Source organism: Phoenix dactylifera, chromosome 15, assembly GCF_051530095.1.
Source record: "Phoenix dactylifera cultivar Ajwa chromosome 15, Ajwa_hap1_PhDact_Kaust_v1.1, whole genome shotgun sequence".
Classification (NCBI taxonomy): domain Eukaryota; kingdom Viridiplantae; phylum Streptophyta; class Magnoliopsida; order Arecales; family Arecaceae; genus Phoenix; species Phoenix dactylifera.
In genome coordinates this window covers 16,372,044-16,380,207 of record NC_143204.1, presented here as the reverse complement: position 1 = coordinate 16,380,207, position 8,164 = coordinate 16,372,044, and the positions used below count along the sequence as shown (strand labels likewise).

General features: G+C 41.3%; 1 protein-coding gene across 1 annotated transcript; it reads right to left on the bottom strand.

The window, feature by feature from the left end:
• Positions 1-1,652: 1,652 nt before the first annotated feature.
• LOC103708261 (LRR receptor-like serine/threonine-protein kinase RPK2) lies at positions 1,653-5,702 on the bottom strand. The gene has a single exon (XM_008793101.6). It carries the CDS (start codon positions 5,284-5,286, stop codon positions 1,936-1,938), a length of 3,351 nt encoding a protein of 1,116 aa, XP_008791323.3. The 5' UTR covers positions 5,287-5,702; the 3' UTR covers positions 1,653-1,935.
• Between the last annotated feature and the right edge of the window lie 2,462 nt (positions 5,703-8,164).

Sequence of the window (8,164 nt, the reverse complement as noted above, 5' to 3'; positions counted from 1 at the left end):
AGATTTTAGACTATGGTATTATAGTGACAGTAAAATGCCAGAACTCCCAGTTTGTCGGTCCCTACAAAGAAAATGGAAACTAAATAGTTATTATTTCTCATATTGGGATGGGTCCCATAAGAAAACATTCTGGGTTGGTTTTGGAATGATACAATATGGTTCAAACCACCGATTGGGACATATTCCAACATAGAGGTTTTAGACCACAGGTTATCTACAAGTAAACATTCTTGACTAGAAAACCTATAGGGTTAAAAATACCAGTGTATACTTATTTACATGTTACATATCATATACATGAATCAACTTAAATAGAAATGCATTCGCATTAAATGCAGTTCACGTGTTATGATGCCAAAGAGAACATTAAGCCTTGTTGAGTTCCTTATCGAATTAGTAACAAAAATCTGTGACAAAATTGACTTATAAATACTACAACAAACTTGATATCATTGTTTCAGATGAAAAACCACATTAACTTTGTTGAAGCTGACCGACATAATATAAGAAAAAGGTGATGTGGTATCATCAACAGATGAGATAGGTCATGCGTGCCATGTATGATTGTCAATTTGATGAGATTCCATTTCTGTAAAGAGAAAAAGGCTGCTGAATGTGTGCATTTGATGACTACTTGTCAATTTTTGCTTCTGTAGTTAAGCACAAAGAATCAAGATAATGACCATGTACTTCCCATACATATATAACCAATAACAGACAACGTATTTATTTTTTTAAGTATTTAACTAAGACATATTATTTGTGGACAAAATTATGCCCGCATACATCCTATATAAGCTATTTTGGAATCTCAAAACGATTATAATGAGATAGAGACTGACTGAAATGGTCAGTAATCCTTAATGTAGTAATGCATACATAAACATGCAAATTAAAATAAAACATGGGGAAAATATATATGATGTTCATATAACAACTTAGTATGCATGCGAGACTAAAGTCTTATTCTATCTCATTTACCTGCTTTGGAACAAGTAAAATTTAAGGAACTCATAGCTGTATTGCCTGCATCCATACATTCAAAACTTCAATGTCGTCATCTGATGGACATATTTCATTTCTTAACTTAAAAGAAAAAAGAGAGAAATAAAAAGTCAGCATAGAGTGGCAGGTAGTACCTCCCATGTCATTCAAAACTTGTTCATGATGTGGAAAAATGGAACAAAATGCATATCCAAAGGAAGCACAAGCTCTTCGAATAGTATAGCAAGTCCAAAATAGATAGAACCTTCTATTTCTTCCAAACATAGAAAAGATGTCTTTATATAATTTACTTCAAACAGCATGGTCTCTGACTCTTATAGAATAATCTTGAGGGGAAAAAAATCAAACATTAATTAATTTCTTTTCTTGCTCTCTTGACAATTGCATGATGGAGCATGTCTCCAAACTTCTTTAGTAAAGAAGTTACTCTTCTCAATACAAAACCTAGCAACATGATTTCTACGTGACATTTTACCAAATTTCCTGATTAATAAAGTAATAAAGTATCACTAGCAAACTTTATTGCATAATAAAAGTCCTTCACATGCAGTTGTGAAAAAAAAGAAGAAAAGAAAGCAGAATTCCACAAAAGGAATCAATCATAATCTTCGAAAACTACTCAGAAGTTCAAATGACAAATACAAGTCTAAATGGAATAAAATTTACATAAATACATGTAAAGACATATTTTTAAGCTGATCTGGTTAAGATACATCTGCATTTTCTTTCCTTTGCAGATACATCAGTAAGTAAGCCACCCCAGAGAGAGACATGGGGTAAAAGAAGATGTTCTATAATATAAAGACAATGACTACAACTAAGAATCAAGTCTAAGGGGTGATCAGAAAAATTGACTAAATAAAATACAAATTACAACTCATTTTACCCTTTCCAAGGATGAATGGGTTAATAATTCTTGTGATATTGATGCTAGCAGTTTGGGGGTTGAAGCTGCTTTAGCCGTAGTACAACTTGCTTCATTGAGGGCCTGGTTGAAAGTGTATCAACAGTACACATGACAGCTAAGTGCAACGTTTCTACCAAATCATCATGTGGAGCTACATCCCACAGCCCCTCAGTGAAAAACTCACGAGCCCGGCCCTGGCGAAGCAGCATGCATGCCCATGCAACAATATTGAAACCATTTCCATAAGGAGAGAATGAGGGATCCAAGGCTTTCTTATCTGAAATCAACTCCATCAGCACTACACCATAGCTGTATACGTCAGCCTTATCAGAAACACGACAAGTCATAGCATACTCTGGGGCAACATATCCAAATGTCCCAGCAACACCAGTAGTTGCATGGGTTTCAGAATTCCCAAGAAGCCTTGCCAAACCAAAATCCGAGAGATAACCATTATAATCATTGTCCAATAAAATGTTGCTTGGCTTAACATCCCGATGTAGGATACGAGGTATGCAATGGTCATGCAGGTAAGCAAGCGCACATGCAATGTCTAAAGCAATTTTATGAAGCATCCTCCAATCAACAGGTCTCTTAGCCCTCTCCTGTATAAATCTCTCAAGATTTCCTCCAGGCAAATAATTATATATGAGAAACATCTCTGCCTCACTGACATGATAGCCTATCAAAGTAACAAGATTTGGGTGGCGCCACCTCCCAAGGGTTTTGATCTCTGCATGGAACTGCTGAATACCTTGGAGCTTCCCTACTGAGAGTCTTTTAATAGCCACCACAACTCCAGGTGAAATCTCAGCCTTGTACGTGGCTCCAAAACCTCCACTTCCAATGCAGTTGCTTGTATTAAAATTCCCAGTGGCTCGCACAACACTCTCATAAGTTATAGGAACCCCGATTTCTGTGAAAATCACGACTTCTCTTCTTCTCGAAGACTGACCTGCAAATCTTGGTGCACATTTTCTGGTGTATATGTAGAGGGCAATCAGCGCTAAAAGGACTGAAACAATGGCTGCTGCTGACGCTATTGAAGCAATCTCAATAGAATTGAACCCTCTATTGCTACTATCACTTGGTGGGCTTCCAGGTGGTGAATCATTAGATGCTTGTGAATCCCCAGAATGCCCCTGATTGTCAGATGGCGGAACAGAGAGAGAAGATACATGACAAGACTGGAGCAAAGGGTTTCCAAGAACACTATCACATTGAATGGTGCTAGCATTTAAAGGTAATGGCCCCGACAAATTATTGAATGACACATTAAACACCGAGAGCGATGTTATGTTAGCAAAACCAGAAGGAATATTTCCAGAAAGTTTATTATTATCAAGAAGAAGGACAGTGAGACTCTTAAAATTGGCAAGACCACTAGGGATCTCTCCTGAGAGAGAGTTGGAAGAAAGATCCAGCACCTTGAGAGCATGCAACTGACCCAAGCCAGCAGGGATGAAACCACTGAGGTTGTTATTGGCCAAGGACAGATCCTCCAAATGTTTCAAATTCTCCAAACTCGCTGGCATATTGCCCTGAATATGGTTCCTGCTCAAGTCCAATCCAACAAGACTGTTCAATAACCCAATACTCTGAGGAATCACACCTGTAATTTGGTTCTCAGCAACATCAAACACTACAAGAGATTTGCACATGGACCCAATTTCTGTTGGAATTGCGCCAGAAATGAAGTTGTTGCTGAAGTCAATGATCAATCCATCCAAGTCCTTGCATGTATTGAAAAGAACATCTGCTAACGTCCCGACAAGATTATTATCGTCAGCCAGAAAGGCATAAACCATTGGCTTTCCCAACTTGTCGGCTTGAAGTGGTAGAGATGCCAGATTACCGGTAAAATTGTTCCCGCCAAAATTATGATAAACTGTAATTTCACCATCGAATTCATTCGTAAGCAAGGAGATTCCAGCTTGACTCCTATATGAAAAGTACAAAAAGTATGCAGAGAACAGATCATCAAGCAGGAACTGGGATGAAGAGCATGCTTTTGGGATAAACTTCGGAATGGAGCCAGATAACTGATTCCCACTAATATCAAACATATCCATGCAAGGAACAGGAAGCTCCTCACTCAGCCAGCCACTCAACTTGTTCGAGCTCAAGTTAAAAACTTTAAGATTCTGGCACTGCCCAAACACTTTCGGGATCCGCCCGGTGAGGATATTTTCACCTAAGTTAACCATTTCTAAGCTCTCACAAGTACCCCAACTGCCGGGAATCTCACCTTCCAGCGTCGCCCTTGGGGCCCAGAGGATCCTAAGCTTTGACAGGGTTGTAATGCTCTCAGAAATTCCACCTTGAAAATAGTTGAAATCATCGATATCAGCATAGCTCGAGTTATCAAAAGTGGTCATCGGATAGTATGGATTTGAAAGAACAAGAATAGATAATTCGACACAGCCTCCAAGCTCCACAGGTACGGAGCCACTCAAGCTGTTCCTTGAAACGTCCAAAACTTGAAGCTTTTTCAAGCGGCCAAGGTCTGAAGGAATAACGTCATCTAACAAATTGGAAAATAGCAACAGGGACCGAAGCTCACTGCAATTCCCCAAGCCACCAGGAATGCTACCAACTAGAAGATTTGCCGACAGGTCAAGATGCTCCAGACTCCGGCAACCAGCTCCGAGCTCATCAGGAATCGCACCGGTGAACCGGTTAAAAGACAGAGATAGCTCTCTCAGCTTGGGAAAGTCACCAAGAAACCCAGGGATCGTGCCGTTGAGCAGGTTTCCGGAGAGGTCTAGGGTTTCTAAATGCGTGCAGCTTGAGAGCGAGAGTGGAATCTCACCTTGGAGCAGATTGGAGGCCAGATTGAACACACGCAAGCCGCGCATGAAGCGGGAGGGAAGGTAGCCGGACAGCGAGTTCCCCTCGAGATCGAGGACTTCCAAGTTCTCCAGCTCCCAGATCTCACCGGGTATCTCGCCATCAAAGCCATGGAAAGGTAGCGAAAGAACCCTCAACTCCACCAACTTCCCAAGTGCGGGGCTCAGCTTTCCGGCCATCCTCCGTGCGAGATCCGGGCAACTCTTCCACAGCGGTCCCGACCGGCCGCAAGAAGGGAAAAAGGCGCCACCTTTGGCCGATATATTGAGCCCCACTACCCTGGATCCCGCGTCGCAGGAGACGCCGGGCCAGGAGCAAGTGTCGGAGCCGGGGGCTGCGTCGGACCATCCGCGGAGGAATCCGGCGGGGTCGGAGAAGACGGCAGCCTTGAACTGGAGAAGAGCCTGCCTCTCGGCGGCGCGCGCGTCATCCGCCGCCGCGGCGACGAGGAAAAGGAGGGCGGAGACTAGAGTACCTGCAGCGATGATCCCCCGGCGGCGTTCCATCGCCGACGGGCAGCGCATTTCGAAGGAGAAAAACCCTAACCCTAACTAGCTTGGGTCACAGGAGCTGGAGGACTAGCCCACGAGCTCGACAACCCTAAGAAAGAGAGGAGAAAGGAGGGACTTAAAACTAAATATCAGAAATTTCGGGGGTAGAGATTGAGGGGGGGGAAATGCGTCATCTCTTCCTCTTCTCTGCTTTGCTTCCCTTCTCTACTTCTCCTCCTCCACTTCCTCTTCTACTGGTACTTTTCCATCCCTTTCCCTTCATTTGTAAACACATTTCCATCAATTGAACACAATTTGACACCCATGCACCGACCCTAGACCTAGATGCCTTCTATGTGGCCCTAGAATAGGGGGTGTGAGAGTGGGTTCATTTTGGCGATATGTCGATAATGCCGCTTTCTTTTTTTGCTGCTCGTGGGGATCTGGCCACCATCAGTCCCAGTTTCAAAAATTACGTTATTTATTATTGTCTAAATTAAAATATTTTGGAGGAAATGGGGTGGTGGGCCCGGGAGGGGACCACAAACGGTCAACGCTGTCATCAATCCGTCAACCGGGCGGCGGCCTCCCGTTCGGGCCTGCGGAGGATGAGGGACGGCCATGCGGAATACACGTGACGTGGCGGTGATTCGGTGGGGCCCGGCGAGCTCCTCGTCGGTCGTGACTGAGAGTCCCCGCTCCGTCTCATGAACGATTCAACGTTTGATCATCATGATTTAGAATGGATCGGAACCGTTAGTTTGATAAGCCCGTGTATAGCCGTAGACTAGGGGTCCAGGACATTGGATTTTGGACCACTCAGAAAAGCCAATACAAAGGATAAGATTACTCGCAAAGGTAGGCTCACGCATCGAAGAGCACTACCAGCATTAGCCACGTGAATCACCTTTATTTTTTTGTTTTCATTTTTTATTTAAGAAGCAGCACTAACACTGAGCAAAGATTGGTATCTAACATTGCATCAATTAGTAGAATTTTCTTTCGAGTTTTCTAGATAAAACCTGTCGATCTTGATGATTTGTTGGTACTCAAAGACACTACTTAGATAAAATTTTGCCGACTTAGAAGATCAATCGTTAATTTAATAAATCATATTGACTAAGGAGGCATTACAAGTCTTTTATTTAAAATGTTAATGATGCATCAACTATTGGTGCAAATACAACTATTAAACACTCCGCGGAGCATTCGGAAATTGATGCCTTCATGATACTCGATTTTTTCCCACCCACGATTAACATTCAAATATGATATTGTTAGTGACCACAAACAAATTACATATGACTATAGAATGAAGGCTTGTAAGATGTACCAATTACATAATGACTATGAGGTTGGTTGTTATTTCAAAACGAGGTTGTACTAGTGGGAATCTTATGAGATAAACTCGCAAAGAGCCACGAGGCCCACCACGTTATCCCGCAATATGCTCATCTATTACTTATTGCTTCTATTTATATATCTCACGGGGCCCACACTTATTGCTACAATCCCCATTCCCACTTCTATTTGACGATGGAGATAGAGCTAAGGTTGTGGCATCAAGGAGCTAATGTATTCTAAATAAATAAATTATCTTCTTTGTTGGATATAGTAATAAAATAAAGTAATAGTCATCTCTGCCCATCAATTGACAGGTGATGAAAAGAACCTTGACCAACCAAGTTGGTTGTTGGGAATGGAAGATTCCAGAAAGGCAAATGCAAAACCTACAGTATGGCCAGTATGTGGCAAACAATATGTACAAAGTAATGTGTAAAGCGTTATGCATGTATCCATTAATATTGATTATAGATAATTAAGTATGAGATTAAGATATATACATGAGAAATACTAAGGTGGAAGTGATGTATCCATTAGAGTAAGCAAAGTATCTTTCCAACATGTGAGATCATTTATAACAATACATGTGACAATGTGCAACCAATCTCGTAAGATTTAAGTTGGAGCTTCTTAGTCTATTGGTAGATGGATGACAACATTGGCTGCTTAAAAAGCGGGACCACAATACTTGACCATCTCCACCTACCGATGACCACTATAGCTCCAATGCCGACTTCCTCGAAGATTTCTTCTTTTTTTTTTGTTAAGACAGATGAATCATATATATTTGGTACGAATACATCCAATAAAGTCGGAAAATAAAAGGTTTCGGAGTGCTTTAGGCAGCTCCCCATCTCCAACCGATAGGGTACCTCCGAAGAGACTGGCCATATAAGAAACTACCAAATTCGTCGTAGTGTCTTTTTGAATATACTTCCTTAAAGGGTCTTAGAGAAAAGGCTTGGAAAAGTTTGATACCAATGTAGAAGCTGTACCTTTTTTTTTTTTTTTTTTTTGGAGAAAAAGAAAGGAAATGAAACACCACCCACATCATTAGAAAGTAAACAATGTCAAAGGTCCAAAGCTGAGTCTTTTTGCTATCATCTATACTGAATAGTTACACTAATGGGTTGATGACTTTTAGTTCTCAAAAGTCTATAATATTCCCTACAACTATAATTGGGTAAAGGTATTCTCCCCATTCACTTAGGAACCACAACCTTCAGTCTAGGAACAAGGAAAGTGTTGCCACACCAACTTATTGATACCTAGAAAATGTTAGCAAACCCTGATAGACTGATTACTAGACTCCTCTGTTATGCACAGAACTACAACCCAATGTTGCTGGCTCCTTTCTGGACTCTTATTAGTCTCCAGCTAACCACCAGTCTGTGGAATAGCTGGCATCCCTTTAAGTTTCCTAGAACAGTTTGGCAAACAAAATGACAAATAAATGGGTGCTCTGTTTTATTGTGAGACAGTAATAACCAAGACCCATCTATTCTAATAATCACAAATGATGGATCTAGAACTGTTCTCTGTTATAATATAAAACTCAGCCAAGCCA